The 23,442-nt window shown below is 39.1% G+C and overlaps 1 protein-coding gene across 3 annotated transcripts in view; it reads right to left on the bottom strand.

Moving 5' to 3' along the window:
• The window catches only part of LOC145986619 (coiled-coil domain-containing protein 169-like), a 71,335-nt gene that overhangs the window by 11,926 nt on the left and 35,967 nt on the right, over window positions 1-23,442 (bottom strand). For 2 of the 3 annotated variants that reach the window (XM_083120844.1, XM_083120843.1), the window contains exon 7: window positions 11,938-13,175. The exons of the other annotated variant lie outside the window; for it this stretch is intronic. In XM_083120844.1, the coding sequence (XP_082976970.1) occupies window positions 12,599-13,175 (577 nt within the window). In that variant the 3' untranslated portion in view covers window positions 11,938-12,598. Of the gene's footprint in view, window positions 1-11,937; window positions 13,176-23,442 lie in introns of those variants that run through there. 3 annotated transcript variants of the gene reach the window in all.

Genomic DNA, 23,442 nt, shown 5'->3' on the forward strand with positions numbered 1-23,442 from the left:
CATACAAACTGTTCTAAGCTTTTAAAGTGCCAACTTTTCATAAATCAACGTTGAAATAAATTGAAACTCTTTTCTTACGGAGTGACATTATACTAGTAACCATAGCGGAAGGATACAGGCAGTAGCTACTTGTGATTTGTTTTTGATTTGGTTTATTTTTACTTCGCTTTTCTGCCATTTTGGGCTGATCGCGACGATGAGGATGAGTGATAATGTGATGAAATTGATGAAGGGACACTCATAAAGAACACACACAACCAGACCGGAATTCGAACCTGGAAACTCTGGCGTCTTAGCGCAACGCCACGGAGGTCAGCTGGACGGTGCTTGCGAAATAATCCAATGACTAAATGCTGTTTGTTACTACTGACTAATCGATTTAATCAAAAGGATTGACAAAATCGTTTCAACTCTGTGTGTGTGTGTCAGGGTGTGATGGTGTGCACGCGTGCATCTAGTAGTACTACTATCAAATAATTGTTTTTAATTACATAACTAATTGTCAAAATGTTAATTGGTATTTTCTTTAAATATTTTGTATAAGCTCTTTGGCAAGCATCGAGGGCTTGCACCCACCCTCTCCCACTCGGGGGCTACGTCACTAAACTTATGACATTCCTTCGATTAGCAAAGCTTGCGTTGGATTCCATACACAGGCGTGCCCTGACGCGTTGTTTAAAAATGGTTAAGATTTAATGGCTTGTTATGGAATTAATTGGCCATTTGTACTGCGGGGTCAGACCGAAAGGTGAGGGTTTATTGACGCTTAGGTGGCTGAAGAAAGCACATAGTTCGTTTCTTCATTCCTCCCGTCGTCAATCATGCTCTGAAGAAAGGTGAAAGTGGTCTGTGATTAGCAGCCCAAGCGATTAGTGAGATAGTGCAAATATACTGAGTTTTCGTCATTGAAAAGGTAGCAAGTAGAAACGTAGATATGAAAAGTAATGACTATTTATAGTTCCTAGGTGTACTGTATGCAGTAGCACAGAAACATTGCGGGGAACACACGGATACATTGCAAGTAACCAAATTGTTAAGGGCACGAGGAACAGTTTCCAAGTCCAGCCAGACGCAAGGACCCGACACTTCTCCTCGCCATCAACCTTTCGCCGTGGAGAGTTGGAGAAAGAGAGGTCTGGTTGTAGGAGGGAAGCATTATTTTACTTGTTTTCCTGGGAAAATCAAACTTCTGATGGTGCAGAAAAACACATTAACGTGAACAGGACAGGTTGAATATTTTTGTTTGTATTAGGAAAAGTTGAAACTTCCATTTGATTAACCGTAACTTAAAAAGTATAAATTATTTGTCCATAAGGAATGCATGGGAGTCTATAAATAATTACTAATCATGTTTTTTACAGAATGTATCTAGCTTAATACTCAACTTAAAAAATCGCTTTCACTTGCAACATGGGTAGAAATTCATACTCTCGTGCTATGTTTTGTTTTCTTCAGGATTACTGATATAAATGTATATCTCGTGCGGAAATGTCACTCTTCGCCTTAAGAGGATTACAGTACTGTCCCGAAAGTCATCCGCACTCATTGTAAATTTGTCCGATTTATAGAAATGCAAAACAAATTTTCGTCTACTTTATACCTAGAAGCGTAAATTTGCAGAATCTGTACATTAGAAAGCACCATTCACACTTTTTCCAACTCTCTCTATACTGGGACCCCAGGCAAAATAATCTGAAAATAAGTGTTCCACCGAGACCGACTGTACAGGGGAAAGAAAGTACACTTTCAAAAAAACGAATTTTTAGCCCACTTCGTGTGTTTTATAAAAATCAAATTAGCTATTAACAAGGAAATACAGCACTTTTTTCATGTAGTCCAGGCAGCTTAACATTTAGGTGTTATTATTTTTTTAGCTTATCCATGTCGTTTTATTTTTTTTTACGTGCCCTAGCTCTATTTCAGACACTTTTGGAAATTTTAATTAAATGTTAGTGCATTTTAATCTATTTTACAGTACCATCTCGTGGGGGAAAAGGTAAATTAATTTTTTTCGTTGTTAAGTTTGAATTAATGTTACTATGTGCATTAATGTATTTCAATCATGATACTTTTCTCTTCAGAATACTATTGGAAATATTTTTTGCTAAAGCATGAAGTAGGCGTTGAAGGGTTGCCTACAACTTACGTACGGATTTCTCATCAATAGTTGCTTCATTTTGTCAATTAAACAATAATCTCTGGCATTTGCATGTATTTTTGTTATTTATCGTCGCTTTCCGTTTCCTTTTTCGCTAATCGTGACGATGAAGTTGAGGATGATTAGATGACATTGATGAAAAAAGACAAAAAACAGCCATGCCTAGGTTGGAATTCGAACCCGAGATCCGAAGTTGACTAACGTGCTCGGCAATCGGCCCTTTGCGGACGTGACGTGGTCAGCACCACGCTCCGGCTGCCTTGACCCACAGCTATAGATCCACCAAGCTTTCTGAAACCTCGGAAAATATGCGAACTAACCGGCCTCCCCCACCGCCTTCTTTCACCCCCGGTGTTTGCTCTGGCGCTGGTCAGGCAAGGACCTTCCCACTTCCGCTGACACAGTGTTGCTAATTTTACTCTCTTCAAGAATTCGAGGAGTGTTGTTGATGTGCGTAGACGAGTTTTTGAGTAGGCTAAGTGTAAAGTGTCGAAAGTTGTACACAGCAGTGAGCGAAATTTGCTACTACGAATCATCGAGAAGGGTGGAATTATCCTCGCGATCAACCCCTAAAGAGAGCAGTATATCTAACGGGCGCTACGACGCCAAGGGTCCCGGGTTCGAATCCCGGTCGGGCTTGGTTGTTTGTGAATGTCCTTTCATCAATTTCATCACTCATCCCCATCTTCGCAAATTAGCCAAGAGGCACAAAACGTGAAGTAAAATAAACTAAATCAAATCAAATCAAAATATCTAACGGGACGGTTGGAGTCATTGCTTAAAAAACTGAAAAGAGAGAAAAAAGATTTACAAACCCCTGACCAGAAATTGTCCATGAAATGTACGTAGTGAAAAGAGAAGTTCCTACAATATTGAAACTTTTAGCTATTGCTCAGGAAGAAATTAATTATCAGGGGGGTGGGCGAGAAACATTACGGAAAATTATGAAACAAATCGGCTTTAAATTTAAAAAATGTAGAAACTCTCGCTTAGCTCTGGTTGAACGAAGCAACATTGTGGTTTGGAGAGCAAGATATCTTCTTGCGATCAACAGATTCCGCAACGAAGGGAGGCCAACGAAGGGAGGCCTGTTGTTTACATTGATGAAACTTGGATTTATGCTTTTTTCTTTTTTTTGTTACATATTTTTTTTTTATAGTTTACATAATTTAGAATATTAATCTTATGTGTTTAAGTTGTTGATATCCTTCTGCGAGACAGCTGGTGTTTTTAACTTTAGTGTCCCCCTCCCTCCTCTCTCTTATGCTATGTTATTTGAATTACCACGTCTAGCTGCATATTTGTTTACTTGCAAACCTTTCACGGCACACGCCCACTTCTAGATTTGGCAACACAGGGGGAAAACACGTGTTTCTGCCATCCCTTCCCTTGCCCCAGAGTTCCCGAGGTCCCCTCCTAAACATTCGACACTAGCGCCACTTGTTTCTGGCCAGGGTTTCAAATAAGTTGGTGGATCTATACCCATTTCTTGGAGGCTTGGTGAACCGAAGAGCCACTCTATGCAGGCATGGCTGGAAAAAAAATCCACATGAAACCAGCCACCAAGGAAATAAAACCCCGGTCTCCTGTGTGATATTCAGACGTCATACAGACTTAAAACCTTTTCACATATCATTTACATTCTTCTTTCTTTCCTTACTCATTTTTACTCTCAAAGTTTCAACAGGTGAGAAAAACACAAACATCCATGTCTTCCCCAGGATTCGAACCCGGAACCTCACTGCTAACCGCAATGCCATGGAAGTCGACAACCGTACCACCGCGGCTCATATTACGGCGAATGGTTAGTTATGTGTAGCAATATAAAAAAACAGTCGATTTCAGGGGTGCCTGATTTCAGTAATGTCCCTGCAAAGGGCGGGAAGTTGGGCATGGATGTTTGTGAGTGTGTATTCATCAGTTTCATCATAATCCCCATCTTCGCAAATTAGCCAAAAGTGGCACAAAAAAGCCAAGTAAAATAAAGGAAATCAATCAATCAATTTAGTTCAGAGCTATAGTAATAAAACCATTCTGATACACCGGGTACACAAACGGATGACGAACTAGTTTACCAAAGAGCCACAGAGTGCAGCACACTCCTTCTGGCGATAGTGCAGACATCTGTGAGGCGAATGGAGAAATAAACTCGTTGGTTCTCCATGTCCCTTACGATGGATTATTCAGGTAGTCAAATAAATCTAGAAATAATTGTTATAATTTAGGCAATATTAGTATATTTCTAGACAAGGACACGAAGCTGATCCAAATTAGTTCCAGGTTTTCAGTTTTCGAAAACTGATTAGGGGGTCGGGGGGCGAGAGTTGCTCCAGCACTATGCTGAAGCCATGGACGTCCGCAGGATTTTTTCCAGGGAGGGGCAAGGAAAGTATTTTTTCCAGGGGGGGGGGCACATTTTCCCCCAAAAGTGTGTTGTTACCTAAAAAAACATTGCTGAAATTTGAATTTATGGTGTTCATGCAATAATTAACACATATTATTGTGGCTAAAATGAAATTGTATGTGTGAAATACATAAGTTTTGGTTGATTTTCATTTTCCAGTGGGGGGGCCACGGCCCCCCTTGCCCCCCCCTTCCGGACGCCCATGGCTGAAGCTTATCTACCAAGGGACAGAGATGGTACCAAGACGAGATTTCACAGTCTTCTCTCTCTTGATTCAGCGTGTCTCGTTCTGGTCTAAAAACACTCTTCTCTAGTGTGAGTAAGTCTCACAGAAAAGCTATGAAGGATAATGCAATGTTAATCGGACACTGTCCATCGCTTTTACTTCTCTTGCCGGCCTCCGTGGCGGAGTGGTTAGCACATCGCGCTACCATGCCAGAGGTCCCGGGTTCGAATCCTGGTATGGGTGTTTGTGCGTGCCCCCTCAACAATTTCATAATATATTTTCGCAATTAGCCAAAAAGTGGCGGAAAAGCGAAGTAAAATAAAAATCAGTCATACCAATATTTTACTTCTCCTAACGTAACGTTTCGAGGGAGCATCTCTTCTCTAGTCTTCAGATAGTGGAGATCGAATTTACGATAGATCTGACTGTAATCGAATTACTCTGCGCCGTACACTACAAGTCTGCCACTGCCATTAACATAGTTTATATTAGCTTATAATTATCCTAGCCTGCATAGACAGCACAGACGTCATAAGAAGACTGTTTGTATAAGGCCATCCGGAAGAAGTAAGTTATAAAAAAAAGTAATAAAAAAGTAAAGTGCTCCCATGTGCTTTGCATCACGCCATGAAGGCGTAAGGCGGTGTGGAGTTAGGACCCCACACTTTCTTCATCTCGGCCGAAAATTGGGGTGATGTGATCAGCACCACGCCCCTGGTCGCCTCTATTCCCCCAGAGTTTCCTCCAGGTGCCCACTTTATACCTGTACAACGGTGGGTTGGTGCCGGAGCCGCTTGAACATGTGGAAAGTTATGGTTTTTAAAATGTCAGCTTCTATGCAGCCCAAGGGGAAGGAGCTGATGGGGTTGCAGACCCCAACCCCCAAATTTATAAGCAAGAGAGTGAAATGTTAAAGGAAAAATCTGGAGTATGTTCTATTCAGTTTACAGTAGCGGTTCTCAACCATCGCGAGATCGTGACCCGGTAAATTCATTTTTAAAAGTAGGCGACCCGATCCCATTTTTCAAAAATTTTGTCTAGGATTATGGACAAATATAAATATTTGTAATAAAAATTGCTGCGCAAAATAAACTCACAAGTTCCAGGAGAAGCTCTTGCATCATGGATGGCACGGTCCGCCGGTTGAGAAACATTGATATAGAGAAAACATATTTTGTAAAAAGTAAGAAATACTAAAACATATTTAGTTCTAAACCTTTCATGTTCATATTCGTTAATTCTAATACGTTGTCTAAATTCATCTACACATATCTTACATTCTCTCTCCATTAGATTTTGTCACAAAATACTATATTGCAAATAAGCCTAACAGAATGAACAAGAAATGTTACATAGACTAAATAAACGCCACGCCACAGAATTGTCATAGCATTAGATTCACCCCTCTCACCCCGAAAAAAGAAACTGGTTATTCTACTGATCCAGTCGAATACAATGTTATTCACAACAGAAGTTGTTGCAGCTACTGGAAATATAAAATGTGGGCTATATCAATTTCTTTGTAATCTGAATTTCATTTTAATTTTTAGTTTTTATCTGTTCTATTGTATGAGATTTTATTCCATTTGAATTTTATTGTACTTTCTTGTTCATTTTCTTTGTAATCTTGAATTTTATTTTATTTTAATTTTAATCTGTACTTTTTGGGGTTAGGTGGTAGACCAGCAACAGCTGAACCTCGCCCAGCAATAAAGTCAATTCAATTCAATATTAAGAGAAGGGGTGTAAGGGGTGACCTTCCACGTAGCTCACCCAAATGTCAACCTCACTTCCACGTTAGTACACCCTGGACTGAAGACTACCGAGGCTCTGGCGACTGGCCCCATGGCCAGTATAATTTTGTTTGTATTGTCCTGTTCTTTTGTCCTTATGTGTGCTGAGTGCCCCTTTACAGCCTCAGCTTTTAACGAAAGTCAGAACATTTTAATATTTTATGATTTTAGTTCTTGCAACGATAGAGTTGTTATTTCTAACGATAAGGAGCTGGACCCCGTATAATGTGACGGGTGCAAAATAGCCTTAGTGCTGACGCACCCACAATTTTGAATTCAAATTCAAGAATTCAAAAAATATTAAGAGAAATGCCAGAAGAAAAATTTAGCCCCAACCCGCCACTGGACAGAAGTCAGATTGAGAAGATGGAATTTGTCTAGAAATAGTTTTATTAAAGTACATAATACAGAGACAATTGAAAACATTTTTTATCCACAAAAATAGTGATCAGGTGCTATAAGAAACATGTAAAAACATTCTTCTTACAGTCATATTCCAAATACCATTCCAAAATCGTACATGTTAAAAAATACCAGTCTTTCCACACAGCGTTTTAGTGTGATGTTATTTCTTTAGTTCCTGCATACTCATAGTTTGGTTCATCCCCAAATGTTGTCGCACTCTAAAAACAGGATTCTAGCGTTCTTATCAGGAGAGGGCAAAACTATTCATTTTTGAAACACAGATTACTAGTCTTAAAAATATATTTCATATGACGTACATGATAATAATTTTTCAAAGTGAAATCAATATATTAGAAGTACAGTTGTGTTGGAAGTTTTACCTAGATTTTTTTACGGAAGAGGGTAGAGAAAGGCACCCTTTGACCCTCCATGAACAAAGCAAAGTAACCAGTATTTGTATTGAACAAAATGTAGAGGGCGTAGGTGAAAGGCAATAGCAAAATTTATTATTTCACGTTTTGATATATTTTTTAAAAGTTTTATGGCCTGCCTAGTAAAGACCTATTCAAATCCTGCCTTAACAGTTATGATTGTAACGAGGTATACTATTCACATCATAACCGCTGGCCATTTTATAACAACGTTGTATACAATTGAATCTTTTAGATTTACAAATATTTGACACACCAGAAGGGCAATTATCGATTTCCACTTGAATAGTATATACAATTATATATGGTATATATAATTTAAAAATTGATAATGAATAATAAAGATAACATTATGGGGAGAATGCATTTAGAAATTTAGAGGCTAGAAAAATCAGTGTGGGGAGGTGGAAGAAATTCCTATAAACACGGAATATAACATGAGACTAATTATGTTTCTAGTAAATCAAATTATTTGATGATTTCAAATATGCATATTTCTAAACAAAATACTTTTCATCAGAACCATTACGAAATCAGTACATAATATTTTTTATTTAGGAAAATAATCCCGCTCATTAGCATAATGAATGTTTTCGTATAATTTTAACACTTCTCTCATATTGTAATTATAGGTTTCATCCTGGCATGTAATTGTAGTTTGAACGTTATGCAATAGATGTCAGTGATTCGTTATCTTAACATAATAGTTAGTTTCTTAATTATTATGCTACACCATCCACAGTTTACATTTAAACCTTAATAGCCCTTTGAACAGTGTGCGAATAAACGGGGGGATGCCGGGATTTCCCCCCTCCCCACAAAAAAATCATTGCTGTCACAAGAAAAGGTTTTTAATTCCTGACAGAGATGTTTTTATCCCCTCCTCCCCAAATGGAATTTAAAGCATATACCATAACATTTCTTAAACGTGGAACAAACACCACTAAAATATCATTAGGGAAAATAGTTATTCAACCTTCGCATCTGAAGTTCTATTTTTAAATAGCCCATTCTTTACTATTTACATTGGTGTCGGGTGCAGAGGTTATACAAGAACTCCCAAACTAACGTCGCTACTCTGTCCATTGTTAACGACGAAACCCTACAGATTTGATTTCGTTAGCTTCATTCTTTGGAGGTAGATTGCATTTTTCGCCGCACACAGTCATTGAGTTGAACGTGCAATAGAAATATGGTCAGGTTTTCTCAGTGTTACTAGTTCACAGAGGCGCAACCACGAATTGTTGTTTGGGGGGCAAGTACCAGGATAAACGCAATAACAATAATAATAATAAAATAATAATAATAACATTATTATTATTATTGTTATTAATTTGCTTTATTTTACTTCGCTTTTGTGCCACTTTTGGCTAATTTGCGAAGATGGGGATGAGTGATGATATTATGAAATTGATGAATGGGCACTCAAACATCCATGCCCAAGCCGGGATTCGAACCCAGAACCAACATTTTTATTATTATTATTATTAGTAGTAGTAGTAGTAGTACTATCAAAGACGTTATTATCCTCTTAAATTATGCAAAAAGGAGGTAGAAGTTGGTGCTAAAGCATTTGTGTTTAAACAAACTATTTGAATTATTTTTTCAACACGTTCAATTTCACATTAATAATGGAAAACAAGCACACAAACTATTTTTGAAAGACAGGAAATGCTTGATAAGTGCATTCCAAATATATTTTTTTTTACATTAACATGTATAACTTTTATGCACGATATATGTTTCACACATATACAACATGGAGCGACGTGGGCACTAAATTGTGTGCGTATTCAAAGTTTCCTTAATACATATTACAACATATATTATTTAAATACATTACAAACCAATTCAACCATGTCACAATAAACCAACAGCAAATATTACATAAATTATCTCTCAAATGTGCACGCTCCCTTTCCTTCAAACAATTGTTTATTCATTTAAGACTAAAATCAATTAACACAAGTGTTTTTTTTCTCTGTCTGGGAATTCAGAATCACAAATTGCATTTGCAATTGCATTACAAAGAACAATTATATATTACGAGCGAATCGAGCAAGAAAATTTTTGGAACCAATTTTTATCCTGGCTGAAATTAATATTGATTTAATAGGACGCAAATAATTTCTAGGGACGCCAATGCATTCTCTCCTTTACAACTTTTGTGCCTCCCCGATGGTATAGTGGTAACATTGTCGTCTTGTGATCAAGGGGTCATAGGTTCGATACCCGGTGGAGGCACAGTGGTTCGGGTCACACATTAAACTGTAGGTCCAATCCCAATTAGTCTTTCTGTGCGTAAAGCGGACTCAAAACCACAAATCAATGAATCAATTTTACAACTTATTTTCATTTAGATCGTTCGGTGCCCAGGGCCGATTCCCACCGCTTCTCTAACTACTGTTCTGAACTTGATAAGACCAAGAAAGGAAGCCTTTGCGAGCGTAGCGAGCAAGAAAATTTTACGGATAGTGTTTCGATTTCTATAAAATTTGAAGTTGTGGGCGGTAATTGCCCCCTGCAGGTACATTTGGCCGTCAATTTTTGCCCCCCCTTGCTCCCTAGAACTCATTTCCGTCCAAGGTTGGGGGGGGGGGGGCTATGCCCCCCTGCCCGCCTGTGGTTGGGCCACTGCTAGTTCAATAACTCTTTGTTGTGCATGCGTTTTCTTAGAATGCAAATACACTAAGAATCTCCAAATTACGTGTAAGTAAGATTTAATGTCCTAGGTAAGAGTCACTGTTCTAAGGCACTTTGAACTGGAAAATAATAATTTAGTTTACTAACTGCTAAATATACAAATTTCCATACCCAAAAAAACCTGTCCCCGAAATGAAATCGCAATACGCCACTGAGTGCCTCCCACAAAAGCAAAAAGCTTTATTCGCACACTGCCTTTAAATATACTGTACAACACGAATTGAATATAAATAAATATTACAACTTATGTATTATAAAAATACTAGATAGTGCACATTCACAAATAAAGAATTGAAACTACCTAAACTAGTTGCGAAAAAAGCTGCACATAATCGTAATTAATGTATTTTATTCCTTTGTACCTACTTTATCACTGTTCACCAATAAATAATTTTCGTTCATTTTCATAAAATTAAAACTAATTTTGTATACCTATACAGTATATAAACAAGATTTTCAAAATAAATTGGCATTGGCAGAGATTTAATTTGTAGATGCTAATAATACTGAGGTAATGTATGTTTAGGCATGTACGTATTATTCTCTATTGTGTTGAATTTTAGAGGATATAATATTACAATCGCTGAAATCAGAAAATTCCAATTTGTATTGTGACAAAGTACGAGGGCTTCTGTTTAATTACTTTGATTCTTGCAGAGTTTCAGCTTCTTATTCCAAATTATTTTTCCGAACTATTTAAAACCTGGGCAACGTGTTTAATATTTCGATGAACTACTATAAAAAAAGAAAGGTTTGCAAATTTATTCTGTTGTAACTACAGTTTTCGAGCAAGAAGGAAACACTCTTTCGCGTAACGTTTCATGTGATTTCATACCTCCACCTTAAGGCCTTCATTTCAAAATATAATAGAGATATTTCATGAAACATAACTGAAAATGTTGTGCTGTACATGTGTATTACAGTCTAGTACAGAGCATTCCCTAACATTCGCTACGAGACTCGGCTGCAAGCGGCCCGGCGTCAGTGCTTGTCTTTCCCGGTGAACGGGGTCCGCGACAGTCGCACGCTACAGTCTGTTTTTTTTTTTTTTCTGTCTCCCTGCCTTCACTCTCTTTCCCTTTCTGTTGACATTGCAGACTGACGCCAGTATAATCATCCCTCGGAAGTTGTGTTGTGTCGTGTCCGTGTGTTGAAGATTATGGCTTAATATGACACCACAAAAGTTTACATTACAACAAAGGATTTATCTTGTAAAATGTTACTTCGGAAAGAGGAATTGTGGAGAAGTGCGACGACGTTTTGCAACGAAATTTCCTGGTGTTCCCGTTCCACATAGGACCACTATATTAAACCTCGTAAAAAAGTTTAGAGTAACATGGTCAGTTCTGAATAAAAGTGGAAAGAAAAACCGAAATGTACTTACTGAGGAAAAACTCGATGCGATAGGACAAAGGTTAGAACAGTCTCCTCGGAAATCTATCCGCCGCCTCTCACAAGAAACGGGTGTTTAAAAAACCCTTTAGGTCCCCCGATTTGTCAGCCCGCGATTTTTATTTATGGGAAATCTAAAAAATAAAGTATACAAAGACAATCCGCACACCATCCGTGAGTTAAAAGAGTGTATTGTACGAGAAATCGGGAGAATTATAGTAGACGAACTTGCACGTGTAAATGCCAATTTCCTTCGGAGATGCCAGGAATGTGTTGCAGCAGAGGGACATCATTTTCAACACCTTCTGTAGTCAAGGTTAGTACACAATATGAAAACTGTAATTTTAATAGCCGACTCTACAGACTGTCGCGGACCCCGTTCGCCGGGAAAGACAAGCGCTGAACGACGGACCGCTTGTCCGCCGAGTCTCGTAGCGAATGTCAGGGAATGCTCTACAAAGAAACGTGTATCCAAATTTTTCACCACCATACTTATTTATATTGTTCTGGGTAAGGTGGCGTTCAAAAATTTAAACAAAACCGTCAATAAAGCAGAGGATATATATCCCAATGTGAGCTCACAGCATGTAAAAAGGAAATAGTGATATACAACTTGCTTCCACATAATCTTTTAATTTGATGATGTACAGCCGTAGCTATAAAAACGGTACATCTGTGAAGTTAATGTGAGTTGTGTATCACATGTACTTCCCATGATTATGTACTTAAAAGCAAATACAACGAATTTTTCTACAATGGAAAGTTTAATTTAGAATTCCGGTGCGTTATAACCACGAATCCTAAATACAAGATGCTACAAAATGTAAGTATATCAACTTATGGCTCCGCTTTTACTTCTCTAAGTACAATAATATAATATAGTACCTTATATATCAATTGCAAAATTATATATATCATGGGAAATTATTTTTGCCTTTCGAAGAGATAATAATCCCATTTACACTTAAATGTAACCGTTCCGAAGTTTGTTATGCTGCTGCAACGTAGATGATTCTTCCAGGGACCTTCGTTGTCATTGGCGTCAATACATAAATCTTCCTTTCCATTCGTGAGGAGACATTGGTCTCATTTCTTTGCATCGCCGTTCATCGACTCTGTACCTTCAGCATTGAGAGACTCGTTCTCTGGACTTTCCTTTTCCTCTTCTTCGTTCTTCTCTTCATGTTCGTTCGGAGGAGATGTTCTTCCTGCATCATCGTCTACTTCACCGCCATCAATCACCAATAGGTTCACGCTGTGGCCGTCATCAGCCTCTTTGCTGTCCGTCCCATTGGACTCATCCACCACATCTACTTCTTCCACGTGATTCTCTTCATCTTCTTCATCAAGTCGCAGTATATCGCAGCTCCCTCCATTGTCCTCACTGTCCTTTGTCGCCAGGCTCTCCACGTACTCCGCGTCTCCATTCTGGGTTTCGTCCGTGGTGGTTTTGTCGTCCGAACCGTTCCCTTCCTGATCCTCTTTCGACCTGTCCTTGTTCGTTTCTCGAGTCGGTGACGTGTCCTGTCCTGCTTTCGAGTTTCTTCCGTTGCGTCCTTTCCTTTTGCCCAGCTTCGGCAGAGACCTGACGCCCACCGTTTTCCTTATCGGTCCTTTCCTCGGGTCCAGAATCCTCTGGTCAGGTTGGATCCCAGAACTGTCACTGGAGCACAAAAGAAACACTGTTAGATCGCAAGTTTCCTTTCGCACAGCTTGTTTACTACAAAGTACGTCACAAACTACATTGTAAGCTTAATGCCCATCACTGTTTCAACATCTACGAACATAAACACACCATGCAAATAAGAAAAGCCAGTGTTGCAGGCTATTACATCCACAGGCAGCCATGCTACATCATGCCATACCATGGCAACTAACTACTGAATGACACAACAATAGTTTTTATGCAAGCTACGGTTCAACAATACTATGTTATGTTCGCTGTAAGAACGAACTCAATGTAAACAAATACACGTGGCTTTTCAGAAATCGTACTGGTTGTTCGAATGACAATTATGTAGGTATTCTTGAGATAAAGCCAGACCACTCAACGTAGATGTTATATTGAAGTTGTGGGACCTCATATTGTGAGCAGTACAGCTACCATCAATATATTTATGGGCAAGATAAGGTTAAAGTCAAGTGGTTTTGTTTAAATTATTTTCGCTCTTACAGTGAATGAAGGATAGTTACATTACTGTGATTATATGCAAAAAGACAAAACATGGGTCAAATTTCCATACATGTCCTCGTAAACATTGTTTACAATGGTATCTTAATCGTAAAAATGGGATCCAATCAATCTTTGCTCTAATAATAATCTAAGCAAATCTCAACATTTGATTGTTACTAATAGGCAAGCAAAATCTTTTTGGAAAGTGGTGCTATCTGTCGGTTGAAGTAGGAGTCATCGGACCCATTCTCGTAAAACAAAGACTATCTAGATGGAAACGTGACAAAGTAACAAACAGAGAAACTAAATATACTTAGCGATTCCTAGGCGAAAACTAAAAAACAGAGTAATCTGATGATTTCTACGTAGTGTTATGCTATGAAGCTGAAAGTATCACCAAAATGAACACGCGAACAAAGCATCTCTGAAAGAACCGTCTGTCAAAATGCACACCAAATTGTTTCGCACATACGTATACAAATATTTCATATTATTAAAGGATATAATTCTTGAATTACGTAGAGCCCTGATGTAGAAATGGAAGTCCGCAAGAAAGAGAATCAACAGAAACTTCACCAAGCACAAAAGAGAGAAGATGCTGGCATGACAGATGAGGGAGGTGTTGGTTGATTTGATTTATTTTACTTCGCTTTTCTGCCACTTTTGGTTAATCGCGAATATGAGGATGAGTGATGATATGATGAAATTGATGAATGGGCACTCGCAACGAACACCCATGCCGGGATAAGAACCCGGGATCCCTGGTATCGTAGCGCCACAGATGAGATGTAATACTAACAGAGAACTAACAAGTATTGGCTGAAATAAAAATAATAGGTGTGCCAGCAGTTAGGCAATTTGCTTCCGACAAGCTTCTTTCGGACAACAAAACGAGAACACCCCAGATATATAATTAAAGTAAATAAAAGTCATTGACGTAACAACCCTTTGAGAATCAGTGTCTACCAAACTGTTTTCGCATTGGGTCAGCGCATCGAGTCCCATCGCCGCTGTTTTTGAGCGGCGCTTTTGAGTCACAAGGCACCGAAAGTTCCTGGCGAGACGAAACATATGAGCGTCGGATACACAGCACAGCAAAACGGGGGAGGGAGGGAGAGAGGTGATCAGCGTCGTTACTGGCTAATAGTTGTATAATAGTACACAAAGCACGGAAAATTAGTACACAAAACACCCAAACAGTGTAGTACAAACAAGCCAATAAAAGCAACTGACAAAAACAGATTTACGCTTGGCAACGTGGTAACCGGAGAGCGATGTCACCCCTACAGCTTTCACTTTGCAACTGAGGTTGTTGACACTCATCAAGGTACATTCCCTGAAGACGATCGGTGGACGGATAGAATATAATATAATTTATTTTCAAGTATCAGCCTTTACACCTGTGCATACCATACAAGGATGAACAATTTTAGTGCAATTTTTCTACACCCCTCCTCCTCTCAGTCTAATTCCTCTTATCATTGCTTGGGAGTTCATAAACACAGTCTTTCATTTCCCTTACTTTCACTACACTTGCACCGTTTCACTACAGTATTTCACTAAACTCTTACCCGAGTGATTCCTAGATTTTTCTTAGATTTATTTATTTATTTAGTAGCCCCATGTCACACATTTTCGTTATCCCCACTGAGCATCTTTGCTCTCTTTGCCCAGACATATAATGCCTTTTCCGGAATGTCTGAAGTAAGAGAACGCGAACGCGTCCTTAGCGCACGTTGCGGCTGTGCGCCTCGTCCAATGAACGCGCGGAGGGGAGGGTACCGCGCTGGAGGGGCAACTCGACTGGTCCAGTAGTTCTGTAGCAAACATGACAACTCGCAAGCCTACTAGGGGAATTCTGCATTCTGCACCCTTCTCCACCTAGTCTGGCCCCGCCCACAAGCTTTCCCCTCTGCGCGTCGCTACTCCAGACATTCCGGAAAAGGAATATAGTGTAGGAAAGTTCCCAGATTCCTTATTTGCGCCTCTCCCCCTCTCGGTCTCTCCCTCCTAATAGCGATTGTCATTATGTTCTCAATTTTATTTTCATTTATTTCCTTGATATATTTTTGTCTTGCCTCTCCTGTTTCTTTGTTTCCATCCCTCCAGTTTGAACCAGGCCAACCCTGACTTTTTGCTATGTAGCAAAAAGTAGATCAGCCGCCAGTTGGGCTTGCGAACAGTATATTGCCCGTGACTGTACATGAAGTTGACTTTGAGAATGTTCCGTATATCTCAGAACACGTAGAAGAACCTTCAGAAGAAGCTGCACGGAAGATTTCCTAGAGTGAATGACACATAAGCCTTTCTTCTCCCACATAAGGATGCTCCCAGATCCTCAGGGTTTTTAAAAAAAGTCATGCTTCGTCTTCACGAGGGAACGCAGCAGAAGCACTCGAGCGACCTAAAACAACACACTCGGGTGGAAACGGTCGACTCCTTTGTTTACTCACTGCCTCCGGGGACATTTGTCAATCAGGACGACGACGTCTCCGTGAATGCTAAGTTGGGGCAGGGATCAAAAGCGATGATCAAGGGGTTTTCTAAATAAATATTTGGATTTCTGCCGAGGAAGAAACGTTGGTGTTACTTCCAGGGTTGCGGAGAGAAAGAGAGAGATGCATTCTGGGAGTGGCTGGAGGATGCAGCAAGGAGTTTGACCTTCTCCAAAGATTTCCACGGCGTTGGTGTGAAGAAGAACGACAAGCATAGAGGCGTCCTCGGCTCGTTGTGACGTTTCTCTTCCTCGAAGAACGGTTTGTAACAGCGCATGTCGTTGTGAAAAGTCTGGCTACCAAACTGGAGTAACACAGAAAGTAATATCCAGATAATATGCACGATGTAAGCGTTCAGTGGCGAACTAACGACCTCCTCTAGTGGGGAGAGGGAGGGGTGGTGGCAGTAACGTAGCAAGATGGGGTGGGCAAAACCCTGATGAAAAAAAAACAACACATTGTTTTCATTGTTAAGTAAAACAGTACTGAAATGAAAACTTCTAAGCAACCTGCCACTCTATACCCTGTTGACCTTCCGGATGGCGTAGTGGTAACGTCGCCGCCTTGTAATCAAGAGGAAGAGGGTGTGATACCCGGTGGAGGCATGTAGAGATTCGGATCCCTTTTTAAAGCAGTAGGTCCAGTCGCGATTAGCCTATATTTGCCTAAAGTGGACTCAAACCAGAAACTCAACAACAATATACCCAGCACTGTATTTCGTATTGTTTTAAGTTCACTTACTCTCAGGTAGGCTCATCGATACTAAATTTGATCCCAACTACTGTACAATGTGCCTCAGCGAGGATCGAACCCGGGATCCCTTCTTACTCGATTGTCTTTGGTTCCAAGATTATAGGCGTTACGTTAATGATTGCATCACCACATACGGCTAGTGTAATTTCCCGACGAACATCTTGAATCCACCATTTTGGGTTGACGTAGACATGGGACTTTTGGCACTCAAAACAAGCGGTCAAAAATACGCAATAGGCACTTACATTCATGAGCACCAAAAGAATTTTCATCATTTTCAAGAAGTAGGCACTCAGAAAAGCAGTTATCTTTGAATTAGGACATACATTACTGCATAAAATTATAATACAAATCTCCGAGTTCAGACAATCTAATATTTTTCAAAAGTTGGCCCCACTGCTCCTTAAATTCAGTGATCACCCACAGAAACAATGTCTAAAAACTAACGCTAATTCAAACCTTAGGACGAGAGCTCAATCCACTCCTCACTGGCAGTCAGGCAATGGCTACTCGAGCTTCTTCAGAAATGTTGCCAAATTTGAAGAAATATTGACCAAATCATTTAGAATGTTTTCAAGTGACACATACAGTGCCGATCATGAAAAAATATTCTTTCAACATTAATGCTGAAATATGAGTTTAGTAGCCATCAGCAATGGGGGAAAGTCACAATGGAAGAAATCAACTGATATGGTGAAGAAGCTTGTTCAGATCAACAAACAATTTTTGACCAAGTGTCTATGGACTGCTGCAGCAAGGAATTGTTCAGATCAACAAACAATTTTTGACCAAGTGTTTGTGGACTGTTGCAGCAAAGAATTGTACAGTTCAAGAAACAATTTTTGACCAAGTGTCTTCGGACTTTTGCAGCAAGGAATTGTTCAGTTCAACAAACAATTTTTGACCAAGTGTCTACGTACTTTTGCAGCAAGGAATTTTACAGTTCAACAAACAATTTTTGACCAAGTGTTTGTGGACTGTTGCAGCAAAGAATTGTACAGTTCAAGAAACAATTTTTGACCAAGTGTCTTCGGACTTTTGCAGCAAGGAATTGTTCAGTTCAACAAACAATTTTTGACCAAGTGTCTACGGACTTTTGCAGCAAGGAATTTTACAGTTCAACAAACAATTTTTGGCCAAGTGTCTACGGACTTTTGCAGCAAGGAATTTTACAGTTCAACAAACAATTTTTGACCAAGTGTCTACGGACTGTTGCAGCAAGGAATTTTACAGTTCAACAAACAATTTTTGACCAAGTGTCTACGGACTTTTGCAGCAAGGAATTTTACAGTTCACCAAACAATTATTGACCAAGTGTCTACGGACTTTTGCAGCAAGGAATTGTTCAGTTCAACAAACAGTTTTTGACCAAGTGTCTACGGACTTTTGCAGCAAGGAATTTTTCAGTTCAACAAACAATTTTTGACCAAGTGTCTACGGACTTTTGCAGCAAGGAATTGTTCAGTTCAACAAACAATTTTTGACCAAGTGTCTACGGACTTTTGCAGCAAGGAATTTTACAGTTCAACAAACAATTTTTGACCAAGTGTCTACGGACTTTTGCAGCAAGGAATTTTACAGTTCAACAAACAATTTTTGGCCAAGTGTCTACGGACTTTTGCAGCAAGGAATTTTTCAGTTCAACAAACAATTTTTGACCAAGTGTCTACGGACTTTTGCAGCAAGGAATTGTTCAGTTCAACAAACAGTTTTTGACCAAGTGTCTACGGACTTTTGCAGCAAGGAATTTTTCAGTTCAACAAACAATTTTTGACCAAGTGTCTACGGACTTTTGCAGCAAGGAATTTTACAGTTCAACAAACAATTTTTGACCAAGTGTCTACGGACTGTTGCAGCAAGGAATTGAACAGCTGAACAAACAATTTTTGACCAAGTGTCTATGGACAATTTTTGATGACAATGATATGTGAACCGTAGCTTCCGGTGACGATATCGCCACCGAAGGTGTGGATCAGAACCTTGGCCAGAACATAGATATTCGTAGTGATACCTTTTTCAAATTTCATACAGATATCTAATCACCATTAATTCTCATTCATCTCATTCATAGCCAAATGTTCCAGTAAAGGGAGGCAAAGTAAGAAAATTAGAAATGCCTACGCAAGAAAAAATATCGTGAAGTAGGATTTTCATAGAAATATATGTATTGTATGAATACGTTGAATATTGTATAAAATGCTGTGTGCGAATAAAAATGCAACAAAAATAATACTTGAAAATAATATGTGACTATACTTAGAGCAATAAAAAGCATTTTTATTATTATATCTTAGAAATCCTTACCAGTTCATTGCTTGGGAGATATTACGATACAAGCCTATAACACCTGCTTCTTCCATTTACGACTACATAGGTACAAGCTTCGTCAATTGAAAGTTTGTTTTCAAACGCAATTTAATCAACATCATCTTCTTCGTTCAAGGAATTGAAAACATGCTCACTTCTTATCGAGATTTTGCATATTTTATGAAATGGACGTTTCATCTTAAAAGAGGTCTTGTACTGCGCACCGATCGGTAAATCCTGCGAGAACCTCAGACGCGAAAATAATATTTGATTGTCTCCACTCTTCTGATTTCTCTATCGTTTTCTGAAACTTGCCCAAAACATAAGAAACGCGACACTCCGATCATTTTGTAACATTTCCACTGCCGTTTTTTCACGTTTAGTTACTTAAAATTGCCAATAGTTGAAACATTATTTTCATTGGCCAATGAACTTCCGCGTTGCCTAAGCTCTCTCGCCTGTGGTACGAGTGGCCACGGTGGGAGCTCTAAAATTTCGGAGTTGACCAAGCACCATCAGTACAATTGGGGAGCAACTTTCAAATCAACATTAACGGATTCCGCTTTCGAGAGCCAGAAAACAGCGGCGATGGGACTTGATGGGTTGTTCACGTGTCGCCCAACGAAAACAGTTTAGATTTTTGTTATTTAGCGTCGCTTTTCTGCCACTTTTGACTAACCTTGACGATTGGATGAGCGATATATGATGAAATTGATGAAGGGACATTCACTAAGAACATCGATTCCCAGGCTGGGATTTGGACCTGGGACCTCTGTGCTAACCACTCCGCCAAGGAGGTCGGCACAAGTTAAAGAAGGTAAATGGAGGAAGTATAGATGAAGTAATTATGAGAGTACTTAAAAGTGTGATTTGAAATGTGCTATCAAAAGTAGAAGCGACAAAATTAGCACAACAAACTTTAATGTTCTGATATATCCCTAGAACTAAGGAGCATATATATGAACCAGTGTATGATTTAAGGTCTGTGTCCAGCACCACACGCTGAGGTACTTAAAAAAAAAACCTTCTCCCACTCCTTATCTTAACCTCTCTCTCAGAATTTTTGTGTACACTAAAGCCAACATTCTTGTAATATACCTTACTTGAAATCCATTAATATAAATTATAATAAGGGTGTAAGGGTTGATTTTCCACACAGTACACCCAACTGTCAACCTCACTCCCACGTAGTACACCCTGGACTGCATTTTGCACACGAACGAGGCTCTGGCGACTGGCACTATGGCCAGTATAATTTTGTGTGTGTTGTCCTGTTTTTTGTCCTTGTGTGTGCTGAGTGCCCCTTTACAGCCTCTGCTTTTAACGAAAGTCAGGATATTTTAATATTTTTAGTAACATTTGCAATTATGCTATTTTAGTTATGGTAAGGGGCTGGACCCAGTATAATGTGACGGGTGTAAAATAGCCTAAGTGCTGACGCACCCAAAATTTTAAAATCAAAATTCAAATTCAAATAAATTATAATAGTTTTATTCAGTATCAAGTAGAGTGTGACGTTTACCGAACACACTCACGTACAGGTCAAATCAATAACGTCCCCAACCTTGCCTTCTTTTGATTAATTTGATTTGATTGATTGATTTGGTGTTTTAAGTCCACTTTATGCACAGTAAGGCTAATCGGGACTGGACCTACAATTTAAAGTGGAATCCGAACCACTATGTGCCTCCACCGGGTATCGAACCCGGGACCCCTCGATTACAAGGCGACGCTACCACTGCGCATCGGGGAGGCTCTTGGTTAATTTGAAATTTGGCATACTGATAGGACCACCTGAGGGATGGAACTATGCAAAGTTTCAGATCCATATCTTTTGTATTTCCGAAATGACAAGGGTTCAAAGTGTGTAGTTTTGACCATTTTTGCAACATCTTGTTAACTTTAAGTTGCAATATTTCGACAATCAGATTGTGGCGCTGTACTTCCATGATGAGTTGTACAAATAATCACCTTAAGTGGTTTTGCTAAGTTATTAATTAGAAAGACATTTGTTAGTGGCTGGAAGTTGCGAGAAAATAATCTCTCGTTTATTGCAAGATTGCAAGGTAAAGGCGAACCCATAACCAATTGGAGCAGTTTACGTCATTATTACAACCTATCATGGAAGTACAGCGCCATATTTCAACCTGGTGGCGGAAAATGGAACTATTTTTTATCGCCATCCTTTTCCCCATGGCCTGGATAGTGGATTCACCTAATTTCAGAGTTCTACGATGCCTCAATCAGGCTACAGAGGGCTCTGAGTTGGGTAACTTTAATTCTGGCCACCCGTTACGTATATTAGGTCAGGATAGGTTAGGTTAGATAATGCATGATAACATATTTTGATAGACAAATTCCTATAATTGAAATGTACAATTCTAACGGAAACGAAATACAATATAAACACAATATTGGTTAAATTAACAAACATGAAGCTGACTTTTACATTCCCCGTTATTGGAAATACATTAGTGCACACAGCGAAAAATGGAAAGAGGGGAAAGTTGTTGGTTATAGAATAGTATCAATCTAAAGTGCTTGAATTTTTAAAGTAGCGTGCACCATTAGGTCTGTACACTGATACGATCCTCCTTCGTAGCCGAAAACGTCAAATGCCAGGCCCGGAATATTGTAAACCATCTTAATATCATACAGTACTGGATAAATTAAGAAGTGATGGCGATAATTACAGGCAAGGTAACGGGTGGTTAGGTCGCGAGTCTACCATTTGTCACGTAGGATTGTGAGGAAAAAAAACAACAGATGAAAGCTACGCACTACGTTGATAAGTATGATAAGGTTCGATAATGGACTAATTACTAAAGAATACTCCTTCACAGCAATGTGTCAGTGGAGTCCAAAATCAGGCATGGTGTCGAGACTTAGTGTGATGAGGCATTGACAAGTATGTCTGGTATCCTCTCGCATTATCGTTTGGATTTTCGAAATGGAGGTAGTACATGTCACCACACAAACTTTCACAACGTATAAAGGTCATTCAATATTTTTGAAAAATGTTTTACGCCTCTTTTCGACGCTACGAACCCTTGAAAAACGGTATTTTATCCTGGATGTATGCAACCACGTTGGACAAGGTCACAGTTACCACGAATGAACGAATCTTAGGTGCATTTCAAGGTAAAAGTTTGGAACCTCATCTTTTATTTTAATCAGGATATTCTGAATTCTATTAACCTCTTTCCCAAGCCAAATTTTCAGTATTCGACTAATACAGAGGCGATGTGGTTTGTCTAATTGTCTCATGAAATGTATCACAGATGTCGCATCAAATGATAAACATAGAAATCTATTCCAAATGGCTATCCCTTTAAAGTAAAAAAATATTGATTCTACTTTATTAATAACATTACTCTCTGCATCATAATTTCCATGTCGATTTCTATATTCGCACGTAAAATGGAAATAGTGTGGTGCACCTAAGCTTCAACCAACTGAGGAGAATATATCACGTAATTATAATATAGGTTCGTCAGTAGTGCTATAATTCAATTTCTTGTCAATAGTCATAATGACTTAATTTTTGTTGACAGCGTTTTCGTCTGTCATAATTTGCCAAACCTACATTTCATGCCAAGTAACTTTCTTTGTCAACATGTTCATCGAACATACGTAGCCCTTACATCAGGAGCGGCACCAGAAATTTTCGACAAGGTGTGCAGAAGCTGCGTAACGGTAGATTAGTGTGGGCATTGTAAATGTAAGGTATTACACAAGTTTTACAAATTTTACAAATATGAACCCCCTCCTCTTTAACTCCCTATTTTCCTCTTACCTCTCTCCCTTTTCACTTTCTTCTCTCTCTCTCTCTTTCCATGCTTGAAGTCTTTACCACCACTATTTGGCAACACATCATCATATGGTATGACGTCAAGCTACGTAATAGAATAGAATAGAATTTATTTCCAGTATGAGCCGTTACAGCTATACATACCATACAAGTGCAAAATTTTCGTGTACTTTCCCTACACCCTTCCTCCTTTTTAGTCTGCTTCCACCTTCACCACTGCTTGGGAGTTCACAAACACTATGACATTTGAAATCTTTCCCTATACTTGCCCTGTTACCTGAGTGGTTCCTAAATTTTCTCAAATTTATTTATTAATTTATTTATTTAGTACCCCTCCCCCCTTTCACACATGTTCGCTATCCCCACTGAGCTTCTTTGATCTCATTACCCA

This window comes from Lepisma saccharinum, chromosome 4, assembly GCF_977018435.1.
Source record: "Lepisma saccharinum chromosome 4, izLepSacc3.1, whole genome shotgun sequence".
Classification (NCBI taxonomy): domain Eukaryota; kingdom Metazoa; phylum Arthropoda; class Insecta; order Zygentoma; family Lepismatidae; genus Lepisma; species Lepisma saccharinum.